Consider the following 19327-nt stretch of genomic DNA (forward strand, 5'->3'; position numbering starts at 1 on the left):
CAGGCTGGGAGTTATTATAAGTGGGCACTGTGAAGGCAAATTTTTCTCTATCATGTTCCTGTAAAGGTATAGTAAAAACACAGTCTTTTAAGTCAATCACTATAATAGGCCATCCTTTAGATAACAGAGAAGGCAGGCGAATTCCAGACTGTAAAGAGCCCATTTGCTGAATAATCCTATTAATAGCTCTTAGATCTGTTACCAGTCTTCATTTTCCAGATTTCTTTTTAATGACAAATATAGGAGAATTCCAGGGGCTGCTCGATTCTTCTGTGTTAAGCATTTAGCTGCTCCTGTACTTGCTGTTCTAAGGCTTGTAATTTTTTTAGTGTCAAAGGCCATTGTTCCACCCAGACAGCTTTGTCAACTAACCATTTTAAAGGTGGAGCTGTTGGTGCCTTAAAAGATCAGCTGCTGTTGTGCCCTGTTCTTGAATGGTTGATGACTGTTCGTTATAATACCATTTAATATTTTTCTCAGAAACATGTTAGTTTATGGTTTGTTTCTGAGATTGCAGGAATGCTAATCTGGGTTTTCCATTGCTGTAACAAATCGCATCCATATAAATTCATTGCTATGTTAACCATATATGACTTTAATTTTCCTCTCTATCCTTTCAGCCTAATACATTCTGGGAAGACAACTGGGAATTTCTAAGGTGGGGGGGAATCAGTTTAAAATTTTTTCCCACATTAAAAAATGGGAAATATTACAATGTAGGGAGTTAGGTTTCTGTATAGTTCCACAATGGATGCTTTGAAAATGGAACAATTAAATGAAGGGAAAATAACTTAGCTGGGATTGACATAATTTCATCACTTTGGTAGTTCATGTTTTGTCCCTAAAAATGTTGCTGGATATTAACTGATAAGATGCAATCTTTAGTAAGTGAAGTGTGTGTCTGGCTGTTGCTCCATAGCATGGCCGGGCAGAGAGAACAGAATATTCACCACTTGACTGAAGGCAGCTGCAGCTGATCGCCTGTAGGTGTGAGTTGAGAGTATGTGGCAATCACAGCAACAAGAGAAGATCGAGTGAGTGTCGAGGTGGCTGACCCAGTGAGGTAATGGCAAAAAGGAGTGGGATCCAGGAGTGGTCCACAACCAAGGGGGAGAAGGAGTCAGTCGTCTGAAAATCAGACACAGGTAAATGTGGGGCAGAAGCATATGTGGCAGGAGCTGCCTGAAGGCAGGGCCAGCCAGTTGTGGGCAGGTAACTCTGTTTGGAGCCCAGGCATCTCTGGAGTTTGGGGCCTGTGGAATTTGGGAGGCATCTGGGGACTGATATAGAGAGGTTGCAACAGGAAAATCTCAGACTCAGAGGGCTTGGGGCAAGAAAGAAAAAGCTAGCAGCAATGTGGCGAGTCTGGTGAATTATGGCTCCGGTGGCGGCAAAACCGGGACTGGGGGTGGAGTGACTTTGTGCCCTGAGTTGGGTTGCCAGATGATGTATTTATCTAATTATTCTTTATCAATAAAAAAAATCAAGAGTCAGATATTGGGGTAAGAACCTGAATGATCAGAGAAGCTGTGGAGAAACCACCAGTGATCTCCTATCTCTTCTGTTCCTTCATCCAAAAGGGCTGAGATCCTCCCTCAGCCCTGCATTACCACTTCCTGTCTCTTATCTGTCCTCAGTCCTCTAAAGCCTCTATGGTTAATTTTGGTCAGCTAGTGGCTAGCTCCACCCTCTGGTTGTCTCAGAAAACAATCAAGAAAGCAAGCAAACAAACAAAAACCAGAAAGAAAGAAAGAAAAAAAAGCTGGTCTTTTGGTGCATGCTATTAATTACTTAATTGATTGATTAATTAATTAATTAATGGAATTAATGGAGTGCACCGTATGAGTGCAGGTGCCAATGGTGGCCAGAAGAGGGCATCAATTCCCCCTGGAACTGGAGGTAAAGGCAGTTTTGAGTCACCTGATGTGGGTGTTAGGTACTGAACATGGATCTTCTGCAAGGGCATTGCTCTTAACCATTTGTTGTCTCTCCAGCCCCTCTGCTCATTTTTGATTGAGTTAAATTGCTTATGTTTTCCTTATCAAGTTATAAATGTTATTTGTAAATGTGTGTCTGTCTGTGGGGGGGGGGGGGTATGTGCACATAAGTTTGGGTGCCCACGGAGTCAGAAGCCAGTGTCAGACGTACTGGAGCTGGAGTGACAGCAGTTCTGAGTCATCTGACAAGGTTTCTCTGTAGCTTTGGAGCCTGTCCTGTTACTAGTTCTTATAGACCAGGCTGGCCTTGAACTCACAAAGATCTGCCTGCCTCTGCCTCCTGAGTGCTGGGATTAAAGGCATGCGCCACCACTGCCCAGCGGTGATCTTGGATCCTGTGCAAAACACTACCTTGTTGTGACATTTCATTTGTATTTTAATAAATAAAGCTTGCCTGAAGATCAGAGAGTAAAACAGCCCCACTGGTCAGCCTTACAGACCAGGCAGTGGTGACACACAACTTTAATCCAGTAGCCACACTAGTTTACCATAGAAACCAAGTGGTGCATGCCTTTAGTTTCAGACTGAGGTCAAGGTAAGAGCCAGTGGCTGGCTGTTTTGCTTTTCTGACCTTCAGGTTAAACCCCAATATCTGTCCCTGAGTTTTTATTAATCATGCTTCAGTACCTGATCTTAACGGTTGATCCATCTCTGTAGCTCCAAGTCCTTGATTTTTTATTGTTTGCTTATTTGTTGTTTAGATACAATGGTCTTTGTATGAAGCCCAAGCTGGCCTTGAACTCAGGATCCCCTTGCCGCCTCCTCCAGGATTGCATACATGCATGTACTACCACTGGCTCCAAGTTTTCTTATTATTAACTATATACTTGTCTTACACTGTGCATTTGGGACATAACCCTGCTTGTTCCTGATTATTTCAAAGTGTTACTTTTCCATCACATGTAACTATATACTTGTCTTACACTGTGCATTTGGGACATAACCCTGCTTGTTCCTGATTATTTTAAAGTGTTACTTTTCCATCACATGATCATAGAGTGTGGGTCTATTCTAGGCACTCTGTTCTACTGTCCTATTTATTATTTATTATTCTAGGCACTCTGTTCTACTGTCCTATTTATTATTTATTATTCTAGGCACTCTGTTCTACTGTCCTATTTATTATTTATTATTCTAGGCACTTTGTTCTACTGTCCTATTTATTATTTATTATTCTAGGCACTCTGTTCTACTGTCCTATTTATTATTTATTATTCTAGGCACTCTGTTCTACTGTCCTATTTATTATTTATTATTCTAGGCACTCTGTTCTACTGTCCTATTTATTATTTATTATTCTAGGCACTCTGTTCTACTGTCCTTTTTATTATTTATTATTCTAGGCACTCTGTTCTACTGTCCTATTTATTATTTATTATTCTAGGCACTCTGTTCTACTGTCCTATTTATTATTTATTATTCTAGGCACTCTGTTCTACTGTCCTATTTATTATTTATTATTCTAGGCACTCTGTTCTACTGTCCTATTTATTTATTTATTCTTGCACCAATAACTCATCACCTTAATGACTGCGGATCTTTTAAGATTTTCTTTGGTGTGTGTGTGTGTGTGTGTGTGTGTGTGTGCATGGGCACACATGTGCATGCACGTGAGTCCAGGTGTCTGCAGAGTTCAGAAGAGGCTGTCAGATCCTCTGGACCTGACGTAACAGGGAATTGTGGGATGCCTAATGTGGGTTCTGGGTCCTGAACGCTGGTCTTCTACAAGAGCAGTACGTGTTCTTGGGCGCCAAGCCATCTTTCTATCCCCATGACTGTGTGTACACACGATATCATAACGTATCATCTCCTGTGTGGTAGTTTAAGTGAGAGATGTCCCTTCCAGGCTCCTCATTTGAATTGGCTCCTTCTTTGGTGGTGGTGTTTGGGAAGGTTTGAAAGGTGTGACTTGTGGAAGGACATGTGTCATTGACACTGGGCTTTGAGAGTTTAAGCTTCACCCTATTTCCAGTTATCTTCCTCTGCTTCATGCTTGCAGTTGAGGAAGTAAGCCCTCATCTTGCTGATTAATATTTTTTAAAATTTATTATTGTTTTACAGCCGGGCAGTGGTGGTGCATGCCTTTAATCCCAGCACTTGGGAGGCAGAGGCAGGCGGATCTCTGTGAGTTCGAGGCCAGACTGGTCTACAAGAGCTAGTTCCAGGACAGGCTCCAAAGCCACAAAGAAACCCTGCCTCAAAAAAACAAAACAATTATATATATATATATATATATGTGTGTGTGTGTGTGTGTGTATACATATATATATATATATATATATATATATATATATATATATATATATATATAATTGTTTTGTATTATGGTGTGTGAGGGGATGGAGTGGGGTGGGAATGGTGTGGGGGTGTTGTATGTGGGTAATGGTGTATATGGGGGCATTGGTGTGAGGTGGTCGGGGGATGGTATATATGTGGGAGATGGTGTATGGAAGGGTAGAGGATGGTGCTTATCGGGGGGATGATATGGGGAGGACAGTGTGGCAGGATAGTATGAGGTAGATGGTGTGGGGATACTGTAGGGGACATAGTGCGGTGGGGGATGGTGTGGGGGGATGGTGTGTGGTAGGATGGGCTGGGGGATGGTGTATGGTGGGACAGGTTGGGGGATGGAGAGCAAACTGGTGTTGGGGGAGATGGTATGTGTGTGGGAATGGTGTGGGGTGGAGATTAGTTTTGGGGGATGGTGTGTGGTGGTGAATGGTATGTGTGTGAAGATGGTGGAGGGAGGTGGGAAGGGATGATATGGGAGATGGTGTGGGAGAGTGATTGGAACATTCAGTGTACACTGTAAATATGTATTGCTCTCATTGTTAATAAAAAGCTGATTGACCAAAGGTTAGGCAGGATTTGGAGGGGGGGGGCAGAGAGAATGCTGAGAAGAAGGGCAGAGTCAGGGGAGTTTTTTAATTAATATTTTAATGCAATATTTTCTCGTTTTACACAGCTATACCTATTCCCACTCCCTACTCTTCTTCCTGCCCACCCTTTCCCTTATCCCCCATTCACTCCTCAGAAAGGGTAAGGCTTCCCGTGGAAGTCAACAAAGCCTGACACATCATTTTGAGGCAAGACCAAGGCCCTCCTTCCTTTTATCTAGACTGAGCGAGGTATCCCTCCAAAGAGAATTTGCTCCTAAATCCCAGTTCAAGCAGTAGGGATAAATCCTAGTCCCACTACCACTGGCCCCACAGACTGCCCAAGCCTCACAACTGTCCCCCACATTCAGAGGGCCTAGTTTGGTTCTATGCAGGTTCTCCCACTGTCAGTCCAGAGCCAGTGAGCTCTCACTAGCTCAGGTCAGCTGTTTCTGTGGATATCCCCATCATGGGCTTGACCCCATTGCTCATGTTTTTACTCCTCCCTCTCTTGGGCTGGTCTCCTGTAGCTTGGCCCAGTGCTTAACTGTGGATCTCTGTATCTGCTTCCATCAATTCCTGGATAAAGGTTCTATTATGACAATTAAGGTATTCATCAGTCTGATTGCAGGGGAAGGCCAGTTTATGCGTCCTCTCCACGGTTACTTAGAGTCTTAGCTGGGGTCATCCTTGTGGATTCCTGGCAATTTGCCACGTGCCACATTTGTAGCTAGCCCCTTTAATGGCTTCCTTAAGCAAGATATCTCTTTCCTTTCTCTCCCTCACTGTCATTCCCTTCTTGAGCATCCCATTCCCTCATATTCTCCTCTTTCACCTTCTCCCCTACCCTTCTGTTCCCCTCCTACCCTCTCTTCTGTCCCCCTCTCAAATTTCTCAAGATGTTTTGTCTGTTTCCCATTCCCAGGGGAGCCATGTATGTCTCTCTTAGGGTTCTTCTTGTTACCTAGCTTCCTTGGGATCATGGACTACAGGATGGTTATCCTTTGCTTTACATCCACTTTGAGTGAGTACATACCATTTTTCCCTATTTGGGTCTGGGTTACCTCACTCAAAATGGTTTTTTCTAGTTCTATTCATGGAAGTAACATATTTCAAGATGCCATTGTTTTTTTTTTTAACCACTGAGTAGTACTCCATTATGTAAATTGCCACATTTTCTTTATCCATCCTTCAGTTGAGAGGCACCTAGGTTGTTTCCAGGTTCTGGCTTTTATGAATAATGCTGCTATGAACATAGCTGAACAAACATCCTTATAGTATGATTGAGCATCCTTTGGGTATATGCCCAAGAGTGGTATTGCTGGATCCTGACATAGGTTAGTTCCCAAATTTCTGACTAACCACCACACTTATTTCCAAAGTGGCTGTACAAGTTTGCACTCCCACCAGCAATGGAGGAGTGTTCCCCTTACTCCACATTCTCTCCAGCATAAGCTATCATTGGTGTTCTTTATCTTAGTCATTCTGACAGGTATAAGAAGATATCTCAGAGTTGTTTTGATTTGCATTTCCCTGATGGCTATGGGTGTTGAACAATACTTTATGTGTCTTTCAGCCATTTGAGATTCTTATTGAGAAGTCTTTGTTTAGATATATACCCCATTTTTGATAGGATTATTTGATAACCTAATATCTAATTTCTTGAGTTCTTTATATATCTTGGAGATCAGCCCTCTCTCTGATGTGCGGCTAGTGAAGACCTTTTCCCATTTTGTAGGCTGCCTATATCTTAAGTGACTATGCCCTTTGTCTTCAGAAGCTTCTCAGTTTCAGGAGGCCCCATTTATTAATTGTTGCTCTCAGTGTCTGTGCTGCTGGGGTTACATTTAGGAAGTGGCCTCCTGTGACTATACGTTCAAGGCTTCTTCCCAATTTCTCTTCAATGAAGTTCAGTGTTGGCAGATTTATATTGAGGTCTTTGATCCATTTGCACTTAAGTTTTGTGCATGGCAATAGATATAGATCTATTTGCATGCTTCTACATGTTGATATCCAGTTATGCCAGCACCAATTGGTGAAAATACTTTTTTCTTTTTCCATTGTATAATTTTAGTTTCTTTGTCAAAAATCAGTTGTTCATAGGTGTGTGACTTAATATCAGAGTCTTCGATTCAGTTCCATTGTTTCATCTGTCTGTTGTTATGCCAATACCACACTGTTTTAAATACTGTAGCTCTATAATAGATTTTTGTTTTTCAAGATGGGGTTTCTCAGTAGCTTTGAAGCCTGTCCTGGAACTAGGTCTTGTAGACCAGGCTGGTCTTGAACTCACAGAGATCTACCTGCCTCTGCCTGCCAAGTGCTGATATTAAAGGTATACATCACCACCGCTCAGCCTATAGTAGATCTTGATGTCAGGGATGGTGATGCTTCCAGAAGTTGTAGAGGATTGTTTTGGTTTTTCTGGGTTTTTTTTTGTTGTTGTTGTTGTTTTTGCATATGAAGTTGACCATTGTTTTTTCAAGGTCTGTGAAGAATTATGCTGGGATTTTGATGGGGATTACATTGACTTTGTAGATTGCTTTTGGTAAGATTGCCATTTTTACTATTTTGATCCTACCTATCCAAGAGCATGGGAGATCTTCCCATTTTCTGGTGTCTTTCACAGTTTCTTTCTTCAAAGACTTAAAGTTCTTGTCATACAAATTTTCACTTCTTTGGTTAGTGTTACCCCAAGATGTTTTATGTTATTTGTGGCTATTATAAATAGTGGTGTTTCTCTGATTTTTTTTCTCCTCTCTGTTGACAGACGTTTCTGTGTCACCCAGCCCCACAGCTGTTCAGTCCCAAAGAAACACACAGAGGCTTACATTAATGATAAACTGGTTGGCCTATTGGCTCAGGATTCTTATTAATTAACTCTTGTATCTTACGTTAACCCATAATTCTTATCTGTGTTAGCCATGTGGTTTGGTACCTTTTATCAGTGAGGCATCTTCATCTTGCTTCCTCTGTGTCTGGGTGACAACTGCAGACTGAGCCTTTCCTCTTCCCAGAATTCTCCTATTCTGGTCACCCCACCTATACTTCCTGCCTGGCTACTGGCCAATTATACTTTTATTAAGCCAATACAAATGACAAATCTTTACAGGGTACAAGACCATTTTTCCACAGTACAGCTCCTTTATCATTTGTATATAGGAGGGCAACTAATTTTTTGAGTTGATCCATGCCATATTACTGAAACTGTTTATCAGCTGTTAGGAGTTCCCTCATCAAATTGTTGGGGTCACTTATGGATATTATTAAATCATCTACAAATAGCAAAAGTTTGACATCTTACTTTCCAATTTGAATCCCTTTGATTGCCAGGCAGTGGTGGCGCATGCCTTTAATCCCAGCACTCGGGAGGCAGAGGCAGGTGGATCTCTGTGAGTTTGAGGCCAGCCTGGTCTACAAGAGCTAGTTCCAGGACAGGCTCCAAAGCTACAGAGAAACCCTGTCTCAAAAAAAAAAAAAAAAAGAATCCTTTGATCTCCTTTTGTTGTCTTATTACTCTAGCTAGAATTTCAAGTACTATGTTGAATAGGTATGGAGAGAGTAGACATTGTCTTGTTCTTGATTTTAGTGGAAGCACTTTGGGTTTCACTCCATTTAATCTAATGTTGGCTGTCAGCTTGCTGTATATTGCTTTTATTATGTTTAGATACATTCCTTGTATCTCTGATCTCTCCAAGACCATTATGATGAAGGGTTGGTGGATTTTGTTGAATGCTTTTTCAGCATCTAATGAGATGATCATGTGGTTTTTTTCTTTCAGTTTATTTATGTTGAACAATACATGCATCTCTGGGATGAAACTAACCTGATCATGGTTGATTGTAGTGAGGAGCTGTGGGCTGCATTCCCGCCCGGCTCCCGGCCACCTGGCTAGTTTATGCCCCGAAATAATTACACGGAAACTGTATGCTTTTAAACACTGCCTGGCCCATTAGTTTCAGCCTCTTATTAGCTAATTCTCACATATCTTGCTTTAACCCATATCTAATAATCTACGTAGCACCACGAGGTGGTGGCTTATCAGGAAGATTCTAGTGTACGTCCATCTTGGGCCAGAGCTTCATCGCATCTGGCTCAGAGAGGAGAGGCATGGTGATTGCCCGAAGCATCTGCCTCACTCCCAGCATCCTGTTCTGTCTACTCCACCCACCTATGTTCTAACCTATCAGGCCAGCCAAGCAGTTTCTTTAATTAACCAATGAAATCATCAGATAGATAGAAGACACACCTACATCAGCTGATGATTTTTTGATGTGTTCTTGGATTCAGTTTGCCAGTATTTTATTGAGTATTTTTGCAACAATGTTCATGAGGCAGAGTATTCTGTAATACTCTTTCTTAATTGCATCTTTGTGTGGTTCAGATACCAGAGTAACTGTTGCCTCATGAAGAGTTTGGCAATGTCCCTTCTGTTTCTACTGCATAGAATAATTTGAGGAATATTGCTATTAGCTCTTCTTTGATATTCTGGTAGAATTGTATGGTGATATCACCTTTCTCTGGACTTTTTTTTTTTTTGGTTGTGAGACTTTTGATAACTAGTTCTATTTCCTTAGGGGTTATAGGTCTACTTAAATTGTTTATCTGTTCTTAATGTATTCCAGAAAATTGTCTATTTCCTTTAAACTTTCCAATTTTGTGGGGTACAAGCTTTTTGAAGTATGGCCTGATGATTCTCTGTATTTCCTCAGTGTTGTTATGTTCCCTCTTCATTTCTGATTTTGTTAATTTGCATATTCTCCCTCTGCCTTTTGGTTACTTGGGATAAGGGATTTCCTATCTTGTTTATTTTCTCAAGGAACCAACTCTTTGTCTCATTGTTTCTTTGTATTGTTTTCTTTGTTTCTATTTTATTGATTTCAGCCCTGGGTTTGATTATTTCCTGGTACCTACTCCCCCTGGGTGAGCTTGCTTCTTTTTGTTCTAGAGTTCTCAGATGTGTTGTTATGTTGCTTGTGTGAGAATTCTCCATGTTCTTTATGTAGGCACTTAGTGCTATGAACTATCGTCAACACTGCTTTCAAAGTGTCCCATAAGGTGGGGTATATTCATTTTCATTGAATTCTAGGAAGTCTTTAATTTCTTTTTTTACTTCTTCCTTGTCCCAGGGGTGATTCAGTTGATTCAAGTGATTCCTTGAGTTTCTAGGCTTTCTGCAATTAGTGTTGTTGAATTCTATCTTTATGCCACAGTGATTCAATAAGATACAGGGGGTTATGTAATTTTTTTTGTATCTGTTGAGGTTTGCTTTGTGGCCAAGTATGTGGTCAGTTTTAGAGAAGGTTCCATTAGAAGCAGCGAAGATATATTATTTTGTGTTTAGATGGAATGTTCTGTAGATGTCTGTTAAGTTCATTTGAATCAGGACATCTGTTAGTTCTCTTATTTTTTCTGTTAAGTTTCTGTCCAGCAGACCTGTCCATTTGGGAGAGTGGGGTGTTGAAGTCTCCTACTATTAGTGTGTGTGGTTTGATGTGCAATTTAAGCTTTAGTAAAGTTTCTTTTACATATGTAGATGCTCTTGTATTGGGGGCATAGATGTTCAAAATTGAGACTTTGTCTTGATGGATTTTTCCTGTGATGAGTATGAAGTGTCCTCCTGCATTTCTTTTGACTGACTTTAGTTTAAAGTCTATTTTGTTAGATATTAGGATAGCTACATCCGCTTGTCTCTTAGATTCATTTGATTGGAAAATCTTTCCCCAACCCTTTACTCTGAAATACTGTTTGTCTTTGAGTTTGAGGTCCATTTCTTATATGCAACAGAGAGATGGGTCCTGGTTTTGTATCTATTCTGTTAACCTGTGGGTTTTTTAATAGGTGAATTGAGTCCATTGATATTAAGAGATGTTAATGACATCTCTTAATGTGATTGTTTATTCCTGTCATTTTTCGATGGTAGTGTTCATGTGTTTCCCTTCTTTTGAGGTTTGTTAGTGTGAGGTGTTAGGTTACTTGTTACCTGTGGTTTTGTGGGTGTAACTAACTTTGTTGGGTTGGAGTTTTCCTTCTAGTACTTTCTGTAATGTTGGATTTGTAAATAGATAAAGATTAAATTTGGTTTTGTCATGGGATATCTTGTTTTCTCCATCTATGGTGATTGAAAGCTTTGCTGGATATAATAGTCTGTGCTTACATCCCTGATCTCTTAGTTTCTGCAGGATATTTGACCAGGACCTTCTAGTTCTCAAAGTTTCCATTGAGCAGTTGGGTGTAATTCTGATGAATCTGCCTTTATATGTTACTTCTCCTTTTTCCTTTGCAGCTCTTAATATTCTTTCTTTATTCTGTATGTTTAGTTTTTTGATTATTATATGTCTAGGAGACTTTCTTTCTTGGTCCAGTCTATTTGGTGTTCTGTAAACTTCTTGCACCTTCAAAGGCATATCCTTCTTTAGGTTGGGAAAGTTTTCTTCTATGATTTTGTTGAATACATTTTCTGTGCCTTTGAGCTGGAGTTCTCCTTCTTCCATCCCTATTATTCTTAGGTTTGGTCTCTTCATGGTGTCCCAGATTTCCTGGATGTTTTATCTTAAGGATTTGTTGGATTTAATGTTTTCTTTGACTGATACATCTATTTCCTCTATAGTATCTTCAACACCAGAGATTCTCTCTTCCATCTCTTGATCTCTTGTATTCTGTTGGTTATGCTTGCATTTGTAGTTCCCATTCACTTACCCAGATTTTTCATTTCCAGAATTCCCTCTGTTTGTGTTTTCTTTATTGCCTCTATTTCAGCTTTCAAGTCTTGAACTGTTTGAAATGTTTCCCTCACCTCTTTGAATGTTCTTTCTTGGGTTTCTTTAAAAGACTTAGTGTTTTCTTCCAATTTTTGTTTGTCTCTTCATCCATTTCTTGAAGGTAATTTTTCATTTCCTCTCTAAGGATCTCTATCATCTTCATAAAATTGTATTGAAGGTCATTTTCTTCTGCTTCTTCTGGATTATGATGTTCAGGTCTTCTTGTTGTAAGATAACTAGGTTTTGGTGGTGCCATATTCGTCTTTATATTGTTGGATGTGTTCTGAAACAGCCTTCTGCCCATCCTTTCCTCCAGTGGGTGCAGGTAAAGGTAGGGCCTGTGGCTTAGGTGGTTGCTCTTCCTCTGGTTGCAGGCGGGTCCATGCCTCTAGTGGATACTGATAGGCTCTGGGGGCTCCTCTCCAGGGATAGTCTGGGCCAAGGAGTCAGTGGCCACAGATGTGATGGAAGATGGTGGTGGGTGTATGGAGGTTGCTTAGGGTCTCTGGGGCTTGGTGGGTGGGGGTGGGGCAATGGGATGTTCCTCCCAGGGCAAGGACCTAGAGAGCGGAGCCCTCCAAATAAGAACCCAGATGCTTACCTCTCCAGGGGCAGTCTGTGCCAAGTCTCTGGTGATTCCAGATCCATAGTCCTCTTTCTTTTCCCGCAGGTGTTCTGTCTCAGGATGTCTTGGCCTGAGCCCATGAACCATTGGATCCCACCACCCTATCGTGCCTCTAAACATGGCTCTGAGCCCAACAACTGGGACTCTCTCCCTCAAGAACTCACCAACCTGACCAGCCTTCTGTACTGGCCTTCAACTGGTGGCAACAAAGATGACTTTTTGGCTTCTACTAGCCCCAAAACCTCAACTTACCATTTGAAGGGTCCTGCCCAGACCAACTATACTCTGGGAAGTAATCTAGAGGCCATTCTTGTGGCTAGGGACCACCAGGGTAGGCCCAAGACTCATGGTGGAGATCTGTTTCGGGCACAGCTTCTGGGCCGGGAGTTGAAAGCAGGAGTCCCAGGGGAGGTGAAGGATCTGGAGAATGGCACATACCTCTTGTCCTTCCCCCTGCTCTGGACTGGACCAGCCCAGGTGCAAGTGAGGCTGATCCACTCCAGTGAGGCAGTCGGGGTCCTACAGAGGGTCTGGAAAGGAAAACGGGCCACTGTTGACTTTAGGGGGTATTTTCGAGGCAGGAATGGCTCTCAAGAGACTGTGATCTGCAACGTGGACCCCCAGTCAACTGGAGCCCAAGGGCCCACCTGCCAGTACAGGGATGTGGTCTCTGGGGAGCTCTGGTTCTGTGCTCAACCCGCTACTCTGCCCTGCGATGCTTTAGTCGGTCACTCCAGTGGAAGTTACCTGAAGGTGACCACACGGCATGATGAAGAACTGATGGCTGGGTAAGACGTCTAGATACTGAATGTGTCCCAGGCCTACACTCTCTCCCTCTCCCCCTCTGTGTATTCTCTTTCTTTCTTTCTCCCTTCCTTCCTTCCTTCCTTCCTTCCTTCCTTCCTTCCTTTCTATTTTTTTCCTTCCTTCTTTTCTTTTGTTTACATTTATGTGTTTGTGTGTGTATATACACATGAGTGGGCAGTTCGTGGATGTGCCATAGAGTGCATGTGGAAGTCAGAAGGCAACTTGAGGATGTCAGTTCTTCCACCATGTGTGGCCATTTATCAAACTCAGTTATCATGCTTGGCAACAAGAACTTTTCCCTGCTGAGGCGTCATCAGCAGTGTTTTAGAGATTCCTGCAGCCCAGGTTGAATTTAAATTCCTATGTTTGATAGAGGATGACCTTGTAAGGGAGGCAAAAAACTCAAGAGCGCAAGGTCATCCTTGGCTGCATAGTGAATACAAGTCCAGCCTGGGATGCACGGGCATTACACCCTGTGTCAAAAACAAAAAGAGGTGGGGAGGGGGCTGGGCTAAAGTTAATTGAGTAATTGAACGTTTGTGTAACATCAGCAAAAAAAAAAAGTTATTGTTCTTTCTAGACTCTAGCGCCAGGAAAATTGTAGTTTTCATTTCCTGTGGTGATCCGTTTACTATAAAAGAGAACTACATGACCCCTTTGTTATCTTGAGTATTAGTGACCTGATGTTTGTTCTCTTGCATGTGTGTTCCTCCTAACTACAGTTGCCCCATCAGTGCTCCCTTTAGTGTAGTGCCCTAGGATTAGGCAGAGGAGAGATAATCAGTCATTCACGGTATGTTCTTTGCAAATCAAATTTTCACCTGGCCAACCTCCGTCAAAGTTCATGCTCAGTGTTTCTTCAGGAGTGTGACTGACCAGCCACTCCCTTCAGGCATATCTCCCATCCTGGTGACACCAGCAGCCATTGGGAACGTGAGTGATGTGGGTAAGTGAGGCTGGAATATGGGGGTGGGGACAGGATAGTCATCAGCTGAGATGGGTTGTGGGCTTTTGTTTTGATTTGGGGTGTATGTGTGCGCACACACTTCCTGTGCAGAAGTGTATGAGGTCAGGCTTTCATCAGCCCGTTTGCCCCAATTGCTCTCTATTTTGTTTTATTTGACTTTAAGTGGTATTGAGTTTCATTTCCTTGTTTTATGTACTCTGTGTGTATCTGTAGTCCCAGGGTTTGAACTCAGGTCATGAGGCCTGAAAGCAGATGCCTTTATGTGCTGAACCATCTCACTGTAGGTTTTTGTTGTTGTTGTTTTTGTTGTTTCCTTTCTTTTCTGGGTTTTTTAGTATTTTGTTAATCAGTAGTAACCAGAGCATAAATGTGGTGTTCTGCCAGTTCATGGGTATGCAGGACTCAAGTAGGTGGAGGAGCTGAATCTGCACTTTCAAGCCACATCCAGAAAGCAAGGAGTCAGGCAGGACCCAAGTACATATATTATTGCTCATAGAGGTTCCAAATGCGATGTTTGCACAGTGACTACCTAGAGGCCTTTACTAAACAGGCACCCATGGTACTCAGAGGGACACAGTTTCTTTCTTGGTACTCCCTCATAATGAAAAGAAAAACCTGAAGGCATTAGTTTCTCCCTCAAAGAAGTAAGGAACCCCTGGATCCATCATATGTCCAACCCAAAGGTGAGACTGCAGGGGAAACAAGGAAGATCTGTAGGGTCCTCCCAGCAGCACATAGTGCTCCAATCAGGATGGTCCTTAAGAGTCCACATGAAGGGGTCCACATGAAGGGGCTAGAAAGATGGCTCAGAGGTTAAGAGCATTGCCTGCTCTTCCAAAGGTCCTGAGTTCAACTCCCAGCAACCACATGGTGGCTCACAACCATCTGTAATGGGGTCTGGTGCCCTCTTCTGGCCTGCAGACATACACACCAACAGAATATTGTATACATAATAAATAAAATAAATAAATTTAAAAAGAAAGAGTCCACATGAAGCTGGCAGTGGTGGTGCACACCTTTAATCCCACCACTCTGGAGGCAGAGGCAGGGGGATCTCTGTGAGTTCAAGGCCAGCCTGATCTACAAAGTGAGTTCCAGTACTGGCTTATTAGTTACTGAGAAACCCTGTCTCAAAAAAAAAATCCACATGAACACACACACACACACACACACACACACACACAAAATCAGAATGAAATCTATGTAAAAATTCTGCTCATCCACTAAAGAACATTGGGCACAGGGTGAGACATATCAGTTGTTTATGCTTTGGCTGGAGTATACCAGACACAGTGTTCCTAGAGGAGGCAGGGGTGTGTCTAGAGCCTCAGGCACAAGGCCACAAGTGGCCAGCCATGCAGCCTTGGGATGCCTGTGTCCAGTGTCTTGAAGTGTCTGAGGCAGAGATTCATGCCACTCCTAGCACCCTCTAAGCCCAAAATGGATGGTCACTGAGGGAGATACTTGAGTTGTTCCCAGGTGTGCCAGGGAAGGTGCTGGTTGTCAGCCATCAGCACCAAGCTGGAGGAATGGTTTCAGGTATATGTAGGAAGGACCCAGATAGCTGGTCAATGTTCTAGAACAGTAAAAAAAAGGGTAACATAAATAAAGGCTCTTTATTTTTTCAAACAAAGTCTCTCACTGAGCCTGGAGTTTGCTGTTTCAGCTAGACTGACTGGTCAGTAGGCCCCTGGGATCTGCTGTCTCCACCTCCCCAGTGATTGGGTTCCAGGCACACCACACCCAGTGTTTACATGTGTTCCAGGAGTCAAACTTAGGTCTTCACCCTTGCACATGCCTGTACATCACCAACTGAGCCAGCTCCGCAGCCCTTATGTAATGGATTAGTAAAATTCTGCAGATCCCCAGTGGCTGCAGTGGGCCATGAGACCATGTCACAGGTCTCAGAAGGCAGCTGGTCCTGGGCAGGGAACCACATGGCGGGCGAGAGATAGGCGGATAGGCACACCATGCAAAGTGAGGTTGAATATTTATTTAGTGGGTTATGGAGGAGAAAGAGAGAAGGAGAGAAGAGCAGAGAGAGAGGCAGAGAGAGAGAGGGGGGGAGAAGGAAGCTGCTTCTTTGAGAGGGAGATGAAAAGGAAGAAATTCAGGCTACAAGCAGGAAGGAAGATCTGCCTGCCTCAACAGATGGTCGTGGGGCGTGGCTTGTCTCTTAAAGACACAGGACAGACCATTACACCTTAGATGGGTACTTTAAGACTTTCCTGCCAGGGAAGTGTAGTACAGTGTTTAGTACTAGGGCTATAGCAGCATACTTCCTGGCTTCAAATGCTATCTCTCTCTGTCACTGAACTTTAAGAAAAATCTTGATGGACTGGAGATAAACTCAATGGGAGAGTATTTGCCTAACTTGGACAGGGCACGGAATGTCATCCCTACTGTTTTGGCCCATCATCCTTGTTCTTCATCACCTTAAGTCACTTAACATTCTAGGATCTCAGTTGTAGTGAGGAGCTGCAGGCAGGCCTACTTTTCATCCCGCCCGGCTCCCAGCCACTGGCTAGCTTATGCCCCGAAATAACAACACACAAACTGTATTCATTTAAACACTGCCTGGCCCATTAGTTTCAGCCTCTTACTCACATCTTGATTAACCCATATCTAATAATCTGTGTAGCACCACGAAGTGGTGCCTTACCAGGAAGATTCTAGCTTACGTCCATCTTGGGCCGGAACTTCATCGCGTCTGTCTCCCTGAGGAGAGGCATGGCGGTCTGACTAACTTCCCAGCATTCTGTTCTGTCTACTCCACCCACCTAAGGGCTGGCCAATTAAATGGGCCAGGCAGTTTCTTTATTAACCAATGAAATCAACTCAAACAGAAGACCCTCCCACATCACTCACTGTCACCATCTATAAATGGATACAGACAGTTGTGAAATATTTAACTATATAAAGACGTGTTATATTTGTTTATGCTGTGGAATATTGCTTTAATTGTGTACATTTGTTTCTGCTGCCTTTGTTAATGATATAAAGATGTGTTACATTTGTTTATGCTACATTTGTCTAATTATGAAAGTGTTGGAGACCAGCCTCGACAAAAATACCTCTTGCCAGGGTAGAGGTGTGGGGATTTAGAAAATATTGTAAAGAATATGAAGACGCCAAGGAAAATAATAAAACAGAGAAACATAGAATATCAGAAGGGAGTTCCAGTGAGTACTGGAATTCACCCGCATTTAATTTCCAATTGCTTAAAATACCCCTGATCCCAAAGGAAGTAATAAGACAAAAAAACTGCATTAACATCATACAAGTAAATTATCAGACCAGTTGAAGGTCGCAGGCTACATCCATAGTTAAACATTTTGTTCCTAGAACAAAACAAGTCACCCTCACACCCTAGACCAAAACATTCTGTAGGCAAACCACTCCCTGGGTGGAATCCAAAGTTATCTCCTTAAGGGAACTGGAACTTAGTTGGATTCATAAACTTTCCTTTGAAGTAGAAAGATATTTACTTCTCTATTCTTGAAATACAAGATCTGGCTATTAGCTACACATGTTGACAATAACCTTGAGAAAGCAGAACTCTGTGATCTAAACCTAGAGAACCTTTGAGGTAGAAACACAATAACCTTGAAGGCCTAGAGGTAAGATCCAACTCTCTAACCTTTGGTCAGCGTGGAAATAGGCTCCCATTTCCATGTCCCCACAGAAAAGATGTGTGGCTGTTTCACCTTGCCTGCCTAAGGTGCCTTATTGGTCTATAAATAAAAGCTAACCAGCCAATACCTAGGCAGAGAAAAGATGAAGGGCAGAGAGAATAAGTAAGAGATGAACTCTAGGCTCCAGAAAACAAGAAAGGAAAGAGATGTGAACAAGGGAGAGAGGGACATGCCCATGGCCAGAAGTCAGGCGGCCACCAGCCAGTCATAGAGATAGCAGGAAAGTAAGATATACACAAAGAAAGAAAGGAAGGAAGAAAGAAAAAGGGAAGGAGGGAAGGAAGGAATGAAAAAGAGGGGGGAGGAAGGAAGGAAGAAAGGTATGTAGGTAAAAAAAACCTCTAGGTGGTGGTGGTGCACTCCTTTAATCCCAGCACTCAGAGGCAGAAGCAGACAGATCTCTGTGAGTTCAAGGCCAGCCTGGTCTACAGAGTGAGTTCTATGACAGGTTATAGAACTACAACTACAGAAAAAAAGAAAGGAAGGAAGGAAGGAAGGAAGGAAGGAAGGAAGGAAGGAAGGAAGGAAGGGCAAAAATAAAGAAAGGTTAAAATGCTCTGAGGCAAAATGTATGAAGAGAAACATGTTAAGTTATAAGAGCTAATGGTAGAAGCATAAGGTAAGTCCTAGCATTCCTAACTAATAGGTAGTTTCTGTGTCATGATTTGGGAGTTGATTGGTGGCCCAAAAGAAAAAGCCTACTACATGCTACAGAGTGCTACATCGTGGTTGTGAATGAGCACACCTGTAGTCCCAGCACTCTAGGGGTGAAGGCAGGAGGATTAGGAAGTCAAGACCATTCTCAGCTTCATGGGAAGTTTATGGCTACCATGAGCTACATAAGACTGTTTCAAACACTCATGTGCACACTTGCGCGCATGTGCACACGTGCACACACACACACACACACACTTCACAGGCTCTGTAAGAGGGCATTGATAAGCTACATAAATAGTATATAGAAGAATGCCTGACTGGAGCATAGAAATGGCTCACTGTGCAAAGGGGCTTGTAGGCAAGGCTGATGACCTGAGTTCAAACCTTGGGATATACAGGTAAAGGTAAATAACTGACTCCCAAATGCTGTCCTCTAAGTACCACATGTGTGATTTGGCATGCACACATCCACACACAAATAAACAAGTGTAAATAAAGATTCATTCACAAAATTATTAAGAATATTGACATTTTATAAAATGTCCACATTTTTCTAATTTACACTCTCTGCTTTTCTCTCTCCTATAGCCTTGCCTCCTCGGCCCCCATGCCGCCCTGGCCACCTGTCTCCAAAACCCTCTGGCTTCTACTACCAAGACAGATGGCACTCAACATTCTGTTCTAGCCGCTCTTTCCCCACTATAGACAGCATCCTGAACTGCCTGGCTGGCCGCATTGTCTACATGATGGGGGATTCCACCCTTCGGCAGTGGTGGGAGTATCTGCGAGACACAGTGCCCTGTGAGTGACCATGGGGGCAGAGGAGGGCCTGTGAGGACTCATGATGGAAATGTCAGGCGACATTTACATTGAAGGAGACTCCCATGCCTCAATGGAGGCATTCTCTTAATTACAAATTCTCTTTTCAGATAACTGTAGGTT

The 19327-nt window shown here is 42.7% G+C and overlaps 1 protein-coding gene across 4 annotated transcripts in view; it reads left to right on the forward strand.

Annotated features, from left to right (window-relative positions):
• LOC119825558 (NXPE family member 3-like) overlaps positions 1 to 19327 on the forward strand; it is a 31584-nt gene that overhangs the window by 9312 nt on the left and 2945 nt on the right. For all 4 annotated transcript variants that reach the window (XM_038346506.1, XM_038346504.1, XM_038346505.1 and 1 more), the window contains 3 exons: positions 12305 to 13047; positions 13930 to 14012; positions 18974 to 19186. In XM_038346506.1, the coding sequence (XP_038202434.1) occupies positions 12320 to 13047; positions 13930 to 14012; positions 18974 to 19186 (1024 nt within the window). In that variant the 5' untranslated portion in view covers positions 12305 to 12319. The remainder of the gene's footprint in view (positions 1 to 12304; positions 13048 to 13929; positions 14013 to 18973; positions 19187 to 19327) is intronic.

The sequence above is a fragment of the Arvicola amphibius genome, chromosome 10, assembly GCF_903992535.2.
Source record: "Arvicola amphibius chromosome 10, mArvAmp1.2, whole genome shotgun sequence".
Classification (NCBI taxonomy): domain Eukaryota; kingdom Metazoa; phylum Chordata; class Mammalia; order Rodentia; family Cricetidae; genus Arvicola; species Arvicola amphibius.